Source organism: Anas acuta, chromosome 2 (assembly GCF_963932015.1).
Source record: "Anas acuta chromosome 2, bAnaAcu1.1, whole genome shotgun sequence".
NCBI classification, from domain to species: Eukaryota; Metazoa; Chordata; class Aves; order Anseriformes; family Anatidae; genus Anas; species Anas acuta.
In genome coordinates, this window is record NC_088980.1 from 149,697,944 (window position 1) to 149,717,214 (window position 19,271).

General features: G+C 38.4%; 1 protein-coding gene across 1 annotated transcript; it reads right to left on the reverse strand.

Annotated features, from left to right (window-relative positions):
- Nucleotides 1-938: 938 nt before the first annotated feature.
- On the reverse strand, nucleotides 939-18,498 carry OC90 (otoconin 90). Its single transcript, XM_068672967.1, has 15 exons — nucleotides 18,456-18,498; nucleotides 17,742-17,743; nucleotides 14,342-14,411; nucleotides 14,070-14,129; nucleotides 13,643-13,817; nucleotides 11,489-11,601; nucleotides 10,088-10,216; nucleotides 8,571-8,612; nucleotides 7,962-8,018; nucleotides 6,625-6,675; nucleotides 4,059-4,208; nucleotides 3,581-3,679; nucleotides 2,716-2,890; nucleotides 2,024-2,130; nucleotides 939-1,575 (listed from the first exon to the last, which is right to left on the reverse strand). Exons 1-15 carry the CDS (start codon nucleotides 18,496-18,498, stop codon nucleotides 1,265-1,267), a joined length of 1,584 nt encoding a protein of 527 aa, XP_068529068.1. The 3' UTR covers nucleotides 939-1,264.
- Between the last annotated feature and the right edge of the window lie 773 nt (nucleotides 18,499-19,271).

The window sequence follows — 19,271 nt, forward strand, 5'->3', positions numbered from 1 at the left end:
CAAATTTCATCCTCAGCACTGCACAAAAATGGATGAGCACTGCTCTAATCCTTTCCAGTTTTTAATGCAGGAAAAATACTGAAATCACAACTAACCAGACGTTTGTAGTGTTGACTACTTGCTCAAGAGCATTCAGTTGCATTTTCACCTGTTATCATAGTGCTGACTTGCAAAAGGAGACCAAAATGATGTGGTCAATTAAGTACTTCATGGTAGGGAGGAACATGGACAGCATTTCTATCTCCAGCATTGGGTTACAGTCATTGATCTTTAATGAATACTTTTATTACAAAATTAGACTTCTTAAAGCAGGATTATAGACAAGAGCCTTAGACTTTTCAGAACAACTGAATCACCAGGCAGTTTGTAGGAACTGGTTTTGTTTGAAGAAATGTTAGCGGTCATCTTTTGTTCTGGGGGAAGGTTATAGAGGGAGGGAAATTAGGAAAGCTTTTAATGTTTATTAAAACATGAAGTTGCTTCCTGATTAGCTTTTTCATATTTCTTTTCAGTCAATAATAAAAGCCTACTTTAGTTAAGAGAATTGAAGTATGAAAATTGTTAGAAGCCTTCCTAGTTCCAAGGCAAAATGGGTCTCAATTTTGTATTAGGTATGACTAGCTTTTTTATTCTATTGTTGCTCTTTTTTTACTCTAGTTTTGCATTAGATGCTATACACTAGTGTTAGTTGTTCCCAGAAAGTAGAACCTTTAACATCCTGAAATCTCTCAAAACTGGAGATAACTGTGCTTGGTACCCAGAGCTGGGGCACAGAATATACCTTTTATTGCTGTGATCTAGCAGACCAGCAGAAACTCTGGGGTGAAAATTTCAGTTAGGGAAGAAGCAATACATTTTAATGTGATTACCTTAGATTCCTGCTTTGCTTGCTAAAGGAAGAATGCAAAAGGAGTTGGAGTAGTTGCAAATTGATTTAATTAAAAATTTGAAATATTTAGCCACCATCAGTAAGATCCAGTCTGAACCAACTACACAGTTAACAAAAATCAGAGCTTTGATCGGAAATCAAATAAAGTGATGCAGAATGCCATCAGTTATTTAAAGTAACAGCTGCTCTACATAGATGGACCATAGTGATGACTTCACTATGGAAAGGAGAATACATCTTAGCTTTAAAAACCTAGCCTATGATTATGCCATTAGCATGCTGGAAAATGTAAAACTGCGTGCAGAGTGATAAGAAAGAGTAAGGGCTGGCTGTGAAATTCCCTGTGCCATTTCTCAAGCAAGTGGCTGTGCTTGGTTATCTGCCTTCGTGTTGCCCAGTCCTGGGCTCTCCAAAAGGATGCCCCGTGTCTCTCTTTGCTCTCCTGAATGTGCTCCACAGGGGACCTTCCTCCTCACTGCTCTCCTCAGAGCTGGAAATCCCAGCACCCATTTCTGTGCCGATTGGAGGCCTTTCGTAAGGGCCACTTCGGCATGAGATTTTCTCCTCTTGGCACACTTGCCCTTGTGGAAACTTAAGGCTTTCATTGAAGAAGGCAGAAGCCATGCACTCGGCTGCCGTCTTGTCACAAGCACATAGGAGTTTCTCACACAGGCTCCAACCAATACCTGAAAGAGAAAATTCAAAATTAATATTTAAAAGCAGTTAAAATTAGTCAATGTGTCATTTGTCATAGGTAGATGAGCTTTGAAATAAAATTTTCAAATTCACTTTTAATCATCTAAATATGCCCAGCAGTGAGGTCGGAGCAGCTGAGGCTGTGACTGGCTTTTGCTGAATTTGTGAATGTAAAGACACCAACAGGTGTCCTTTGTCTTCAGTCAAAAAATACAAGTGCAATTCTCTCATCCTGACATGATCACATCTTGCACAGTGATGTAGTAGCCTTTACCTCAATACTTCAGCTTTGGAGTAAACATTGATGAAATGTTGTGAGCCATTTTATTCTGTCTTCCTACTCAGAGCTAGCACATCACAGGTATGGTGGTGCTCAGTCTGTAATACTTTGATACACTGTCATCAGAAAACAGCAAACATCCTCTAACCCAAACTTACATTTTGGCGTGTGATCAAAACATACAACTTCAGATCTTGAGGTTCTTTCTGCATGGCATCCAAGTTTCTTAACTTGTTCCATGCAACAGTAATGAGAGAAGCAGCACCTAAAATAAACAGTAGATGTAACTGGACAATATTTCATTTTCCTGCATCAATCACAGTGCATTCCTAATTACTTTATCTATTTATTTTCAATGACCATTAAAACTAAGAAATTACAGTTTCCATATCATGGAAAAAAAATTCCATGAAGAAGAAAATAATAACATCTGCACTTTACAACCACCTTCCTAATTCATTTGGTATAAAGTGCTTAAAGGTGTTGTGGTTTTGTTTGATAGTTTAATTTCAAGATTTAAAATAGAAATTGCAACTGTGTCCCAATGCTCCATTAGCATGGTCTTGAAGTGTTTAAATACTGTTGGCTGAATGAAAACTGCAAGATGACCAGAGCCTTCACTAGCCTTGATCTAGCCTACTTTATCACGTGTGGGTAGTTTTATTTGTGTGCAAGTTCAGGAAAATTTTGTGTGCTGTACACTATACTTAGACCCCATGTGGCTCCCAACTATTATGAATTTCACCTAAGGAGAAGGTTAATTTGTAAATTAACTGATGGCAAAAGGCACACTGATCTTCATTGGTCCATAACGCCCGAAGCTAACCGCAGGTTAGAGAAGAGCCCACACCTGTCCAGGGCATCAGTAGGATAACCTCTGCCTTCTTGTCCACAGTAGCAACCGTAAGACTCAAATTCCTCTGGGCACCGCTCAGTTAAACAGAACAGCATTTCTCCTAGCTGCGGCAGCTCCCTCTTCACTCTTCCATTTCCTCTGTCTTGCAGAAAGGTTAATCGTTCGCATACTGTCAAGCAAGAAGATGTTATTTCACATACCATGTTTTCAAAAGTTGGGGGCTCTCTTCTGATGATATAAGTATTTTGGGAACCATCAATTATTTTCATTTATTTTTATTTTTTAAGACAATGTAATATTATTTCAAAATCAGTGCTTCAATCCACGACCTATGCCTTTTATAATACCACTGAGCAAGTCAGCAAGAGAAATGGGGGGGAATATTTAATGGAAAGAGAGATTCCCTACACAGATATAAAATACCGGTCAAAATGGGTTGCAATGAGAGTAGTTTGCAACCCTTTGTAATCTTTTGTATTTAAATATTGCTTCCAGAATATTCAAGCCCAGCTGAGAGAAATAAGAATTCAGTAGCTTCTCTCTTAGCTAATTCAGAAAACAGAGTCCTAATGACTCTATATCACTCCGCAGTGATAGCTGGGCAGTGACTAAGTTGTGCTGAAAGAAACAACAAATTTTGTCCTAACCTTTCAAATTTTTATCTGAAATGTCATCCATGTAGCATTAAGAGTATATTCAAACAAAGATGTGCAACAATTCCTTCATGGTACATGTCCATATGCACATGTCTGACTGGTTTAGAATAACTATAATCTTTATGTGTAATACAATCCTACTTTTTAAAATAAAGGTACATTTTTCATTAGATGTAACTGAAAAAAAAATAATCTTAATTTACCTTTTCCTTCGGGTCCATTGGGTCCCCTGTCAGATGGTGCCAGGTCCAGAGCTACCCCAGTGGTAGCTGTGCCCTGGACACCTCTTGCAGGGCTTGTCTCTGGAGATTACACGTGCCCAGGTTAGACATATAAAGATTAGACTTGCAAATCTAGAATAAACTTCTACAAGTAATGTGACCAGAAGTGCATGTTCTAAGCCATAATCAATTAGTATTCTTCCAACATTTGCTTAATTAATAGACTGAAGACTATTGATGGTTAATAAAATTTTCCTGGTCACTGTTAGAGAGTGAACTGCCCCTTTCAGTGTTGAACACCCTGTGTCCTTCTTTCCCTGTTGAACACCCTGTATCCTTTGTAATCTAACCAGCTTTAGGGAGAAAATTATGAGTCGGTGAGAAATGCTGGTTCTTCGGGAAGCTCTGAACAGAACGGTGTAAATTATGTTAGTGCAGATGTAGTGCAGCCTGTACTTGCCTTTTCCTTTCATCCGTGTAGATGTGCCTGCAGGAATATTCTCAGTAGGGACAATTTTGACTTCCACCGAGTTAACATCTGCTGGGGAGGAGGCTGGGGAGGTGGTTCTCACTCCCACAGGGACTACAGCTTCTGAAAATCTGTCCTTTCCTGAATAAGCAGAAAGAGAAAAGCAGAAGCATGGAGCAATAAACACTCAGATTTCCATTTCAGATAGCAGGTCAGGGTAATATCCTGGGGCAAGTTTGCTGTGACCTGATGGTCATAGAGAAAAAAATAATCAAGATGAAGATTAGAAAAGCAAAGAGTATCCACACTGATCACTTCTTCACATGTCTTGCCTTTCAGAAAAAAAGTTGTGCTTGTTAAATATGACCAAGGTAACTGCTAGACTGGGCAGGAAGAGATTGGTTGGTTAAGAGATTGGTTACTTTTTAGTTAGTTAAGTTTGTTGTTGTTGTTGTTATTATTATTATTATTATTATATTTTATTATTATTATTATTTGTTCGTGGTTTTGTAAATTTTATATGTTGCATACTGTGGTAAAGAGCTATGCCAGTTATTAGGAAAAAAAAATGGGTTGCTGATTAGTCAGCCATACTGAGAGAAGAAGTGCAAGTGAGATAACATGAGATGCCATTTCTGAGTAAACAGCCTAAAAAAATATATAGTGTCAGTTCATACAAGGGTACCAAAACTAATAGCATTATTAGTGAAGGTAGAAAATGATTTGACCGATGCAGAGCTGGGCAAATGCAGGATTTACTGCTTTGTAACTGCAAGGAAATATTAAGGGGAAAATAATTTGAGGTTAAATAGCAGAATAATTTTAGGGAGGTTCTTTATCCTAGAAGTTACATTGGTCTTTATTTTTAGATTATTTTAAGCTGTAGCATTGACCAGGAATGTTTTGTTGAATTGGGGTGTTATTTATCTTTTTTTCTTCTTCTTTTTAAAATTTCACTATTAATATAAGCTAATTTGTAAATGAAAACTCTATTTTCAAATGGAAATCAACTTGTTTCATTTTTTTTCTAAATGTTAATACAAAGAACATGTTATTTCACATACAAAATAGTTCATTTTCAAAGTGACTATGTGTATAGTTTACACAATTTGAAAGCCCTTCCTTTTACGTACCCCAGCTTAACTAATTAATTGAATTCAACTCAAATTCATTAATTTTATCCCTCTGAAGTTCTGTTTTTAGTACACATTGAAAATTAACTGTCTGAGGATCAGAGAATGGAAAAAAGGGGGTGAAAATACCGCTAAGAACACAGGGAAGCCCATGAAAGGATGCAGGAAGGGATCAATAGCAACATGCTGGTCCTGATGGCTCAGCAAGGTGCTCATTTCGTGACGCTTTGTTTGACAGTGATGTATTAAAATGAAAGTGATTCCTGCTAAATGTAGATAATATAACCAGAATTTGAGATATTCTGCACTTTGCCAAGAACAGACATTACAGATAACCTTCTAGTAGCCATGCAGACCTCCAACACAAGACATGCATATTCAGATATGTTCAAGCTCAGTGATTCTGAGCAGCACCCAGTACAGCAATGCCATTTTTCTGGTCTAGGAAGGAGGACATGGGTGTTTTCCAGAGAGTGCAATCTGAGTCAAAAAGCATCTCCTTCTTTCCCACCATATTCAATGTCATTTGACATTTTCTGGTGTATTTACTTCTTTCTGAATGATCATTTCCACGTAAATGGGCCATTGAAAACCTCCAAGACATGGTTCTCCACTTTTAGCTGTAGCTAATGGCATGAGTGTGCTTATAGCAATAATAACTGTAAAAGGTGTAAAAGCTGTTAGACCTGGAAAGAGTTCCATGAAATTCTATGTATTAAAGGAGGAGGTAAAATCAAAATGAACCCTTCAGGCAGCAAATGCTATGAATGTAATTTAAAGGATCAACCATTGTATCAGAAAATATATTACATGAAGAGGTTTTGCAAGTACTTGCATGAGGAGTGCAAGCAAGTGGCTGGAGGCAATGAACAGCAAATACTTCTCAGTGTGATTTTACTGACTGTGTTTCTGCCACCTGACCCCAATCTAAATTTTCTTCTCCAGCAGCCCTGCCCTCACCATGTGTAATTTTGAACTGTGATGCTTCAGGTAAAGTATTGCTATGCCAGTCAAAGGAAAAGAACAGCTCAGAGTCGCTAACCTTTCAGCAAGGGGACAGGAGGAGCAGGAGCAGTACCTCTGGGGTTCTTTGTGATAACTAGACAAAAAGCAGAGGCATCGTGGTAGTGGGATGATACCTGCTGCATCTCTGCAGTGTGTTTCCTGAGTGATTTTTAGTGAGAATATTATATACTTTAACCAAATATCATTATTAACCTTTCTTTATAAAGAGGGTAACTAGGAGAAACAAAGTAGTTTGCTCAAGAATATTCAGGTCAGCAGAAGAACTAGAGATATTATCCAGAAATCCTGAGGTGCAGATTTTTGCCTATGACAACAATAAAGCCTAATAAACCAAAACCTGTTATCACCTGGAGGCAGGAGTGCCCAATTTATCAACAAAAGTATAAGCAGACTCTTACCTTCCACATTGAAAGTCCCCAGGACCATCTCCTTGGGCGCAAAAGAAACCACTGCTGAGGACAGAAAATGTAAACTCAGAGAAGTTGCCAGCACAGACTTATGAAAAATCAAGCTGATGAGAAGAGATTTTTCAGCAGAGAAGGAAAGACCCCCAGCATTTCATTTATGGAGATTTGCCTGGTCTTGTCTGCAGTGCATTGATCGTTACAGACAAAGTGATACTCATAAAATAAGCTCATTGTACCTTTGAATAATGTGCTTTCAAAGAAGCAACATAAATATGAATGAAGCAGAAAATTCCTTATTAAATCCATCTGACAGACTACACTGGAGAGAATTAAGTGTAAAATCCTATTGTTGTGCACAGAACAGATGCATGCTCCTTGTGAACACCTTGTGTTTGACTGCATTGTAAATCAAAAATGGATGGGCAGCTACAAACCCAAATCCTTCCTTAACCTCTGATTTATTTGTTTACCTCATATGCTGATTTTTATATACCAGCTTATTTTTGATAAGTTATAAACAGAGCTATCAGGTAATCAAAAAAAGAGAATTAGTCTCTGCATCTTTTTTGTGTGTGTGTTTTAGGGTGTTGTGATATAAGGAAGTAGGTCTTTGCCTTTGAATGCATTTCTGCAGAGTATTTAGCTTCGGCTTAATATGGTTCACACAGCAATGTTGAAGCTCCTATGGTTTAAAATGGGGGCACAAGTAGTTAAATGGAAATGGTTCTCCAAATATTTCCTTTGCAGTCTGACTAGATATGTTATCTGTGTTATAAGTTCAGCTTTCTAAAATTTCTATTACAGGCTTTTATCCCTGAGCAATATATCAAGCTTTATGATGAACTATGCCAGTTCAGAGAGCACGAGTAATTGGTTTGGGGGAAGATTGGTGCAGATGTGCAAATACTGCGCATAGCTACTGTTTCATTTTGTATGATTAAACTCTTTTTCAAGACAAGGAGTATGCAACTGGCTGTGGGTGCAGCGGCTGGCAGCCACGTAGCACAGCACAGCCAGGCAGCCTCCCTGCTGCAAGGTCTCTTCCCAGGGAATAAAGGTCTGTTCTGATGAAAGCAGGTTTTGCCACAGAGTTCTCAGTCTCAGACCTAGGTAAACTTCGTGTAAACACCAGTTAAGCATGTTGAGCACACAAACTGAAAAATTGCACCTTCTCATTCAGTCCTGAATTGGATCACCAAAACATTGTGTCTACTTTTATATCCGATCATCTAGAAGGGCTGTAAGAAAACAATCAGCCTGTTCTTCTGTTTTTTTCTTCCAGCTTTTGGAAGCTGAAAGCAGTGCTTCTTGCACTGTTAGTTGCAAACCTTCTTCTACGGATGCTGTTGCAGCCAGTGTTTTGTCAGTCCTGTGATGAGGGAGCTCTGCAAAAATAAAAGTATTCTTACTGCAAAGAGAATTGTGGCTTAGGATGCCTGTTAGACAGGAACTTGGTGTAACATGGTCAGAGTCAGCAGAATGAAACTTATTTCCAAATATTATTATGATTGTACTTTTCATAGGGCTATATTTATGATACAAATATAACAGGTATGAATCGAATTATTGTTAAAGTAACTATTAAAATACTTCCTTACTATCTATTGACTGCTGATAACAAATCCTACTCAAACAAGTACATTACAATTAGAAAAAGCCCTAAGTCTCTATCACAGTTTTAATCTAAACCAGAAAACCGATCAGCAGTGAGCATTCTTTACATTCTCATTTCAGCAAATGCTTAAATATGTGTCCTGTTGTGAAGATATGAGGATAAGAATTAAATATTTATACATGAAAAATGTTTTAATCCAGGCACTTGGCTAAGAATCTTACTGAAGCATGGCTTCCTAAATACTCGATTTATTTTTCTCAATGTATACATTCATCTTGATTTAATATACTCCAGTCATAGAGTTAAAGAGGTGGGGACGTACCCTCCATGTGAAGTGTTGTCAGCTCTCTCTTGCTAGTTGTTTCTGAAAAGGAGAAAGCTCTTAGAGACTAAAGTGTAAGAAAGGGCTTTGTCAACATTTTATCTCAATAGTACAACAAAACAGGAGTTCACCGGATTTATTCCTATTAAAGTAAAGGTTTAGGCAAATATATCCCTATCTCATTCAAATTTTCTCTGTAATAAAGAATCAATATTTTCCTGGAAGTTTTGCCTTTTTTTTTTTAACAAAGCCTGAGCTGGACAGAACAGACACAGAAAGATAATAATATGAGCAAACACTAAATAAAAATGTTTCATTCAAAGGATTTATTTTTTCCAGTAAGAATTAAAATCAGGAGCCTAAAATTAGCAGAGATATTCAGTGAAATAAGATGTCATCTGTCTTTATCAGCAAGAGTAGCATGATTTTCCTGTTAACACTTGACAATTTCTCTTTTATTTGTAACATGTTGGAGCTGCCATATTTTATATTAGAGTCATCTGATCCCAGTGAAAGATTACTGGCTTACACAAAGCAATTTTCTGGCATCAATACAAACTTTGCTGTGGCATTTTCTTCTCCCTTGACCTCTTTACTCAGGGATGCACACATGCAGAGCCATAAACATGTATAGCTGTCCTTAACATTGACAAATACAAACAAAGGGATGAGAAAAACTAGCAGAGCTTTTTCGTATCTGGCTCAGCTTGGGTGTCTGAAGGTCCTCCCCCCACCATGCTCTGGTTGCAATCCATATGAATTAAGTTTTTAATCCAGCTCTGTTCCCACAGGCCGGGTATTCAGTCTTACCAGGTTGTAATTTCAGCTACAGAGCACAGGTCAGTGTATGACAATGGAGATAAATATCCCCTTCACCTTTATAGGGGATTTTTCCTTCCATAACGGAAAACAAGTAACAGAGCAGACTGGGTCTATTATTTTTTTTTCCCTTCTAGTTACTTTTTGCATGCTTTAAGGGGAGATCTAGCTAGCAATACTGTCAGTTTCACATTCCTGCTGGTGACCTCAGCAGGTTGCTATAACCCTAAGTAGTACCCAATAGCCAGATTGGCAGGAGCCTCCTGAAAAAAAATAAAGAAATGCTCATGTCTAATTGGACTTTCCCTTTTGCGGTTGTGACCCTTGCCTCTTGTCCTGTCCATGTGCACCTCCAAAATGAGTTTATCTCCTTCACCTCTGCACACTTCCACTTGGTAGTGGAGAAGAGCAATAAGACCCCCCCTGAGCCTTCTCCTCTTCCATCAGATTCTCCAGCCCCCTTCTGGCTCTGTAACCTCTTCTGGCCTTGCTCCAGTATGGCAATTAGCCTTCTTTTTCTCTTCTTACATTAATTTGAGTATCAGTAAATGGAAAGGGCACATGAAATGGAGAACAGGACAGACCGCCAGATTTAGTGCAGGAAACCACCCAGCTACTGCTTCCTTTACCTTCGGTCAAACCCGATGCCAGCGGAGAAGCTGGCAGGAGGGAGCAGTCGGTCAGATCCTGATTGTTACCTGTAACCAGAGATGGACAGAGGGAGACATCCAGCCCATTCAAGGAAGAGTTAATATGGGTGTTCGCAAAACACTCAATGGCATCTTTGTCGCATGTGCAGAGGAACTGTTCACAGGGATCCCCAGTTTCTGGAAACAAAACAACAATCCAAACAAGGCGCTATTGAGATATCTTTTCCCTCCACCTGTTTTTCCTCCCTGTAAGGCTTGTGTCCATATTCATTAGCGCATACCTATTTATACTGTGATTCTTCACGTTAAACACGTTCACGTTTTGTAGTTTGGTTTTGAAACACAGCTCTGTGTAGCCTGCACGGCTGGCACAGAGCACTGGAGCAGCTCCTACTACAGAGCAGCAAGGAGCACAGAGCAGGGCTTTGCTGCATCTAATTTTTCCATGGAAAACTTAAGCCAGCTGATACTGAGTTTGACATTTCACAGACTTCATTAAAATAGTCTGCCTAACCCCAGGACTTCACAGTCCTCAGGCGAAGTCTTTCATATAAAATGTGTTTTGCTCCTTATAAAGGCTATGAAAGAGTTTCCTGAAAAATACTGTTTTCCTACTTCAAAGCCTTCTACCTTTCAGAGCTTCAGAAAACATTGATCTTTCAGAAGGTTCTCACATCTTTCACATTTTTGACAGGGACTATTCATTTAGTCACTTTCTTTTTTCTTCCTTTTTTTTTTTTTTTTTTTAGTTTGAACAAAATGTTTTCTGATTATTAAGCATAGAAAGAGCTAGAAGAAACACTACTGATGTTTAAATGTGCTTGGGTATTTATAGACTGGTTCAGAAAACAAAAATGGTTTTAATTTGGAACAAGAAGTGTAAATTGGATCAGATCATTATTTAAACAAGCTGTGAAGATCTTGGTTTTGTGATTCTGCTCTTTTTTGCTGGTAACCTCAAATCCTGTTCTAGAATATAGTCTTTCCTGAGTGCTAATACTAGGTGAAAAATTATATTAAAATGATTAGGGACACTCTACACTCACTGAGATTTTACTAGTAATGCATGGAGTAGCTCCTTTCACAACAGTGCGGTCTCTGCCCTTGCTGTTTATGCTGTTGTGCCTGAGGAGTGTATGTGACCCTGTGGACAAAACTTCAGAAGGAGCACTGCTTTTCAGGTCGTTCCTCAGTATCATCTCCATTCCCGATGTGTGGAGATATCTCAAGCAATGCTCCATGGTCCTGCAATGGAGCCTGGAAACCTCATTAGGAGGCTGCCTGTTAGAGGAGTCCTGATAAATCCCTGAGCAGAACACTTAATCCCTCAAGAATCCACAGAGATGTTTTCTGCTTAATTTATATGTGTTTTTTGGTAGATGGACCAGAGTGAGCTTCTCAGCCACAGCGCGACTCTAGTATCATGCTTTTGTGACAAGGTAACCTTACCACAGGTCAGGTTTTCAGTAGAGCAGCTGACATCTGTAGAAATTTTTGATGGGTCCCACGTGCACTCCATCTCCATTGCTTCCTCGTAGCATTTGCGGTGCTGGAAACAGCATCTTAAAGAGTGAAACAACACAAAGTGCAGACAATTTATTTTCCTTCCCATTCAAGGTCAGCCTCCAAGATCAGCAGTGGTCCCTAGGATAAAGAAAGGCTGAGTACTGCTTTTCCCCAAATCAGTCTGGTGGGATTACAAATACAAAACTCAGTGGTGGGAGCAGGTCTGCAGGCTGTGGGACACCATGCTTGCATTTTACTGCTACAGTACTTGAGGTCCCACAAAGACGCTAGAAGCAGTTTCAGTAACAAATCCAATGCCAATGCCCAAATATCTGCTGACAGCACGCTGCCAGACAGAGCCCCACAGCTTGGCTCTGGAGGTCCTGTCTCCAGCTCTGGCACAAAGCTTCTCACTGCGGATTTGGAGAATTACGCAGGACCCAGCATTCAGAGGTAAAGGTCTCTGCAGTGCCTTGTGAATCACTGTGTCTCATTGGGGCTATATAAATGGGTGGGGTGTTATCCTCTCTTTCTTGTTCTTTCTCCTCAATGCAACAATTAGAATTAAAATAAACGATTTAGCCATGAGAAGGGGCCTCAATGTGTTTCTTACAGCATAGTGAAGCAGCTTTCTCCTACCACTATACTACACAGGCAGCTAGAAACCTCACCTTGTCCTACACAACTACTGTCAGGCAAACCCCAAATACCTGCATGGCCACTTTAGCTGTGAGTAGCAATGAAAGTTCAAACAAAACAAGATCCTCACCAGTTCTCGTTTCACTTCTCAGAAATATAAGTAGTAACCACTTTTTGGGAGGGTGTCTTGAACCAAGAGACCATATCTGTGCCAGTGGCAAAAGAATCATCAGTTTACATTTGCTGCAAACTGCAGTGGGGTTGCCATGCAGCTAGGGAAAGCTCACTGAGGGACGGCTAACACCTCTGTGCTCTTTTTGTACTGGTGCTGCTCTGCATTGAAATAGAGCTGAGTGAAGCAAAAGCCCAGGTGCTCAGCTCTTCAGGTATCAATCCATTGAGTTGCCTCGAGCTCTCATTTCAGAATGTCATTGTGTTTGTTTTTTTTTTTTTTTTATTTTTTTCAATAGCAGGGTTAGATCTGCATTTTCCCAGCCATCCCATGCTGGAAAGTGGATGGACTAATTTCCATCTAGCTATAGGCAATAGCCATTGGTGTCTTCACTCAGGAAATTATTTTATTGCATTGCTGTAAATGCCTTTTTTTTTCTTTTTCTCTATTTAGACGTAGATGTATCTCAATTTTCTTTTAATTTATTTTCCTAACTCCTGCTGGTAAAAGTGTATAGCCATTTGATTTTCTTGGCTATTTTACCTGATGTTATGTTTTTTTTTCTCACTAGCCCAGCCAGGGTCTGGAGCAGTATATCTTCAAAGCACAAACTGGGGTTTGGATGGTTTTGTTACTAGTGCATGGTACCTGGAAGAGCTTTTGAGCTACATTGCTCTTCTCTGTGCCCAGATGCTTCAGTGTCTCATACCTTTGGCACAGACAATCAGGGCAAGGTTTACTTAACCTCTTATCTGCCACTTGAAGTCACACTTAGCTGTAACCTGGTTCTGTTGATGCTTTATATCCCCCAGATGCTAACATTTCCATTAAAGTCTACGTGTGCTTACACTGCTGATGTATTACCCTGCTCCCAATAACAGCACTTTGGTAAGGCTGTAAACCCACTGAGAAGCTCAGATTTACATAATCCCACTTGTCTTATTAACAGGCCCTCCGAGTTTTGGCACCACGGTGTGATTTCAGGGTGAGATTGAGTTCCCCAGCACAAAGAAACAAATGATCTTTTGTTCATAAAGATATGCTCAGAATTTAGAGACACGTGGGTAAGAGATACCAAGAAGTTGGGTTTGATCCTTACTTTATTACAGGAGTGGCCATTCTTCACCACCAGTTTAAGACAGCTGTGCCACCAGTGAAATTATATGCAGGTGTGGGAGGATGTTTTTATTTCTAGGAAGTGTGTCTCCACATTGAAGTGTGGTGAAACCCTTAAATCATATAGGCAGGTGTTATGCTTCAGGATATCTGACATGCATAAGACTTACTCATCAGCTTCATCCACGGGGAGCCCTTCCATCTCAAACCGGCAAGAGCAGCCGTAGTCTTCAAAGTCCCTGGGACAAAAGCCACTAACACACTTCATTTTGTTCACGAAGTTGAGCAGGGCAGGGAAGTTAGTGAAGATGGACTGTAGCCAGGTGAAGTGAGAACCCAGGCAGTCTGGAAAGAGAGCAGCCATAAATGCCTGATGCACAGAGGTGAGCCAGGCCTGGGACACACCTGGGTGGTGGGAGCATGAAGCAGAGCCTAAACAAGGCACTAAATGGGGGCATCAAACAGTGCTTGATATTCAGCAGTTTTCAGTATTATTACAGTCGGTGGAGAGATCTACAGCCTCAAAAATCCTCATCGCTTTTCAGTACATATAAAAATAAACTCCACCGTTGAAGTACAACTGGAACACATACTTACCAAAAAATAATGCAACGCTTTCCACATTTTGAAAGACTCCATTCAGTAATGTGGCATTGTCTAAATGAAAAAAAATACGTATATATTTTAAAAAAGTAGGTGACATGAATGGCCCCCAGAGCACCCCTGGCCTTGCTTCTGTTGTCAAAACACTTTGAGATAAGAGTTACTATCCATTTACTAACTGCATGCTTCCCTGCAATGTTCTGGGGCAAGAGTTATTCCCCACTGCAGTGCAATACTATAGAAAATAAAGCTTAAAACATTCTTACTCAAGATTCTTTCAGGTGTGTTAAGAAGCTCTGGCAGAAATATCGGTGGCTCCAATTCTTGGCCACCTACCTCGGCAAACAAATTTGAGAAGAAAAAAGATTTTAAAATTGAAAACATAATAACATACTTCATTATGACACATACACTGCATGCATTTTGAATATCTTCCTACACCAACAAGCTGATATAGAAAAACAATGAAACACTTTCTTGGCTCCATGTATACCCTGGGGAGTCCAGAAGCATACCTGTAAGTCACATTGGCTTCAACTTAAAAATCAGCCTCTGTTAAACTGTGGTGTGCTAAACCTCACATTCCCATGCTCTTCTGAACAATAACACCTGCTAGAAATTATTATTATAATTGTATAAAACTGCTTTAGTTGCCCAACTACTTGCATTGTTCCAGATGTTTCTACTTTGTAACCCTGTGCTCTTCAGCTGTTGGAAGTCAAGAGGTTTGCACAGACACCTCCACAGCTGTGTTTGCTGCATGCCTTTAGAAATCTTCCAGTAGAGATGGGAGCTGTGAGTCCAGAGCTTGAGTTCAGGGGAAGCACTCAAAGCCTGGGGGATGGAGCTTGGGTGGAATCAGTCCTGGGTTATGGAGAGAAGCAGCAGCTGATTTACCTTCTCTGTAGCATTAACTGCATCTCCCAGGCAATTATTCTATAGATGGCGAGACAGCTTTAGTATTAGACATATTAAGTGCTTCTCCACGTGATGTTTCACTTTGCTGTTTCACCAAGATGCATAAGGGTTTACTGTCTAGATACATCTCCAACTATTTCAAGCCTTTGCTCTTCATTTAGCTAACAGGTCAGGTCAACAATTTTTCCCACCAAGATGATGTTTGCTAAATGGTACAAACATAGAAAAGACAGACATTCTCATGTAAAAGTGGAAGCTTCTCAGACTGATTTTGTGGAGAACTTATTGCCTGCAGTTTCTTCATATTAAGTCAATATTTTTTGTTTGTTTGTTTGTTTGTTTTTCACATTTGAAGATGCCACAGTATATTTTCTGCAGTTTTTTTTTTTTTTTTTTTTTATATAATACCTTGAATTAGGATAAAATATAGTACTCTTTCTTGCCTGTCCCACATATTGTCCTTGTTCTTATTTTCTGTACACTTTTAGGAGAGAATGTGTTACTTTGAATTGATTTAAACTTAACGTTATTATTATATTATTATTATTATTATTAACAGATGAAAACTCGAGGGTATTTATTGGCTCAAGTATCTAAAGACTGAATTAAAAAAGAAAAAATGATTTTAAAATCATGGCATAGGTTATCTCTCAGAATAACTGGCATTAGTAACTCTGTCCATTTTTTCTGCGAAAAATTCTGCGAAAGAGCTGACAGTTACTTTGTTATTCTGTTGTATTTTCCTGCAATAAATATAGGTGTAAGAGAATGAAGAGGAAAATGAGTAATTTTTTTTTTTTTTTTTTTTTTTAGATAATCCTTGACTTGAAGTTTAGCAAAGGATTAAGATTTTTTATTTTTATTATTTTTTAAGACTATATAAATAGATCTTCTCAGGAATCTCAAGTTCACTGCAACTTGCGGAGTGATCAAGATGTCCCCAGACATTGTCAGTATACCTCCAGCACTACATTTGTCAAGTTTGGTGGCAGAATAGGAAGACGTTTTTCCTTTTATGTTATTGTTTTCCTGAAAGCCTTAGCCCCAATAAAAAGCTTTTAGATGAACAGCAAACAACCAGAAACATCCCTCATTGCAACAGGATGGAGAGGAAGAGACTGCTTTCCACAGACCAGAAAAAGCCTCTCGATAAAGGCTGGTATTACAGTACTGGAACAAGTCTATTGAATGCTTGACAGCCACAAGAAAATCAGACTCGAGCAAAATAATGATGTGCCTACCAAGAGAAACAGCATTTAGTGCTATAGATATGTGTACACATTAAGCCATGCTTGCTAAAGAAAAGCTGCCACTTATTTTGGGGTTTAAAACCTGTATTTCCTCTACATTCACAAACATCCTTGCCCAAAGCCATGGTCTGTCAAATGTATCTAGAGCCAGGTTTTGAAACACTGTCTATCTCCATAGCTCGAACTCATTGTTGATGTGTAGCCATTGATCATCTAGGCCTTTCAGCAAAGTTTTGGAAAGCATGAAAACTCCATAGACTTGAAAAGAGACAGTGAAGAGGATTAATAAAGGCACATTACAGAGCTGCTGGAAGATGTCATTCTTCCAGCATCCTCCATTTGCTTGGTAAACTTTTAGTTTTTCTAATCCTTTTGTTACTAAGAATGGTATTTCTGATTGTCAGTGAGTCAAGATCAATGAATCAATGTTTGCTAACAAGATTGTTTAATTTTGTTTAAATTTTTGGGTAGGGACAACGAGAAAATACCTTCTGCATTAATCATGCTCTTTTCTTCTTTTTCTATCATGTCTTTTGGGGCTCATGTTCCCACCTTGTTCCTTGTATAGTCAGTGAAAGATTGCAGTACAGAAATAAATCTTTTAAATCACAGAGCACCCTGGGGAGGTCAGCTTCTCTCACCTTTCTCTACAACCTGCTAAATGACTTGGCACATGTCCTGAAAAGACTTGTGTGATACATCAGCCCTTGGGCTTTCCAGTTGTATGCATTAGCCACAGAGTTTTGTTCATCATTCAAATGCATGTAAAAATAGATTCTGGACTGTGTCTGTGATGTTGATACTCTGACAATGCTTTTCAGAAGTGTTATACGAACAAAGCCCATAGAAAAATAAATAAATAAATAAATAAATATATCAGTGTGCCTCCAGTTATTCTTGCAGTCATGTCAAAATATATGTTAAAATGTCAAAATACAGGGCATGGATGCATTCATTATAATACTTGGGGAGCAGAAAGATTGTGCTAGGAAAAATAAGGGTGCAGCAAACCCAACCTATTTGATTTATTCAAGGTAAATCACATTAGCTCCTCACAAAGATACCAATTCATGCAAAGATATTTGTTTCAATCTCAACGTAGAGATTTGTAGAATGGATCCCACATAAGTATAAATCAAGAACCCTTTCCAAACCCACAAATGGTCTAGGGTAACAATTCAAAGCTTTGCGCTTAGACTGTGCTTAGCTGGATGAAACACATCTAACAACTGTGGCACAGTTTTTTGAGGCTTTGAGCAAAAATGTCTTTCAAACACTATGTCAGGAAAATTTCTGGGTGCCCAGATATTTCTGAGTGAAGTAGATATTCACTATAGACATGTATAGATATCTCCCTATCTTTGTAGTGGGAAAATGCCGAAACTGTTATTGATTTCTATTCATACAGTAGGAGTCTTAAGACTTGTTTTCAATAGCATAATTTCTCCATGCATTTTGTGTTAGAACAGTTTCTTTACTGTGTTGTAATGCATGTGACACCTTAGAAGAGAGGCAATGAGAGAAGGTGAGGTAGGTCATTGTGGAATTTCGTGTGTGCAAAGGTGCTGGGCTTTCTTTTCACTTCAGAAGTAACCCCACAGAACAACCAGAAATGGTGTTAGACCTTCTATGAACCCTTTTCTTCACCTGCACACTGCTAATTATAATGACATTCCCACACAAACGCAGGGATTGCAGAAATTTGAAATGTTTTCTCATTTCCATCCCTTTCACTGTATCACTTAGAAGCTCATTCACTTCATGACAGCAAAATCTGAAGAGTTATATAAAGAAAAATAAAATAAAATAAAATTAAAAAATCAAAGTAAATTTTCAAGGAGGAGCTTTAGCTGAGCATGAGTAATATTTCAGTACCCACTTAATTTTTATTTTTTTTAGTCTAAATGACTTAGATCATGACCAAATGCTAGCAGAAGGGAAGTTGCAATTTTTTGTTTAAATATTTTAACCCTACTAAATGTTTCTTGCTTTACAACAAGTTCTGAGAATAAATAAATAAATAAATAAATAAATAAATAAATGTACAGCTACTCAATAATTACACTTATTTCAGTGCATTTGAATGTTGAACAACAAGGTTTGAAGGGGTAGAAGGTGTGTTTCTAGAGTTCTATTTCTATGTGCACATTATTAAAACAGTATTTAGGAATAAATGCCAAGTAATCATAAAGAGTGAATGGTGACTTACCACTGTGCAACACCATTGACAAAGACACCAGAAGAATTGCAATCATTTTTGGTTTAATCCAAAGATAAGAAAAAATCACACAGAAGACCGATGTGCCTGGTGAGTTAAATAAAATATTAGGCAGAATGTTATTTTTTGAATCTGAGAGTAGGAAGACATTAAATTAGAAAATTATTCTTTTATAATCTGGACACATTTCTGCTTGATGCAATATGTTTTTTATCCTTATCATAGGAAGTGTACATATTGCAGCAAAGATTAGTCTTACATTTGCTCCACATTTTATCAACACTCTTTATAAACCTGAATAACAATATCTATTTGGGTATTGATATAAGTTAGTCATCAGGCTCCTCAAAAGTTCCATGGACAGAGCAAGTCCATAGAGCAAAAAAATGGTGTGCTTGAAGTATCCTTTGTTTTGCAAACAGTTTTCATACCTTGATCTAACAGAATGTTCAAACAGTTCTTATAAATGAACAAAAATTCTGGAATTGATTCTATTGAACCCAGTTAATTTGTACTCCTGCATATTAGTTTATTTCACGTCACGGAAATCACTCCCACTCTGTAGTCACACATTTGCTCTGATCTGTGTTGAGATTGATCGAATGCATCATATATTTTACTAATCACAAATTCTATATTGCTTGAAGATCTTCAAAATCTGGGTATGCTTGTCCTTTTAGAAATGTAAGTAAGGAATTCTTCTGAAGCCAAAAGCTTTGCACCAGTATTCATTAAATGACAGAAAATTGGTTTTGAGCTACACTTACAGTTCATCCCAAAATTAGAATAATTTTCTAAGTCAGGCATGGA

What these genes read in the sequence shown, in the direction of transcription:
- OC90 (XM_068672967.1), bottom strand. Translation starts at nt 18,498, where the DNA reads ATGATTGCAATTCTTCTGGTGTCTTTGTCAATGGTGTTGCACA. An exon ending in CCCGTGGATGAAGCTGATGA is followed by an intron (nt 11,602 to 13,642) that starts GTAAGTCTTATG and finishes TCACTCTTTAAG; the next exon opens with ATGCTGTTTCCAGCACCGCA. An exon ending in TACACGGATGAAAGGAAAAG is followed by an intron (nt 3,680 to 4,058) that starts GCAAGTACAGGC and finishes TGTAATCTCCAG; the next exon opens with AGACAAGCCCTGCAAGAGGT.